At 65.8% G+C, this 485-nt stretch overlaps 1 protein-coding gene across 2 annotated transcripts in view; it reads right to left on the reverse strand.

Moving 5' to 3' along the window:
- GNAO1 (guanine nucleotide binding protein (G protein), alpha activating activity polypeptide O) overlaps positions 1 to 485 on the reverse strand; it is a 166821-nt gene extending 166336 nt beyond the window's left edge. For both annotated transcript variants that reach the window (XM_011961021.1, XM_011961020.1), the window contains exon 1: positions 41 to 485. In XM_011961021.1, the coding sequence (XP_011816411.1) occupies positions 41 to 158 (118 nt within the window). In that variant the 5' untranslated portion in view covers positions 159 to 485. The remainder of the gene's footprint in view (positions 1 to 40) is intronic.

Genomic DNA, 485 nt, shown 5'->3' on the forward strand with positions numbered 1-485 from the left:
GCCGGGGTCGGGGGATGGGGGTAGCAGCGGCGGTCCTTACCCAGCAGGAGTAATTTCACGTCTTTGGCGGCGCTGATGCCATCCTCTTTGAGGTTTTTCTCAATCGCCTTGCTCCGCTCGAGGGCGGCTCTCTCCTCTGCGCTCAGAGTACATCCCATGGTGGCCCCTTCCCTGCCACAGCCCGCACGACTCGGCTGGCACGGCTCCCCGGCTCGGAGCGCCCCCCACCCCCCCAGAGAGCAGAGCCTGGGCTCAAGGGGGGAAAATCACGATATCCTCTCCTGGGCTGGAAACAAAAATGTCGGGAAACCAGAACCCCCCAAAAAGACAGCCGCTAACAAGATTCCAGCAGCGGAGACTCGCGGCAGCTGGCGGGGGTCTGGGGTTGTCGAACCGAGGGTGGCCGGGGTTTGGGGCTCCGCAGCCGAGGGAGGAGGCGCCCGCGGGCCGAGGAGGCGCGGGCTGCAGGCACTGAGGCTTGTGCA

This window comes from Colobus angolensis, unplaced genomic scaffold (genome assembly GCF_000951035.1).
Source record: "Colobus angolensis palliatus isolate OR3802 unplaced genomic scaffold, Cang.pa_1.0 Scaffold531, whole genome shotgun sequence".
NCBI classification, from domain to species: Eukaryota; Metazoa; Chordata; class Mammalia; order Primates; family Cercopithecidae; genus Colobus; species Colobus angolensis.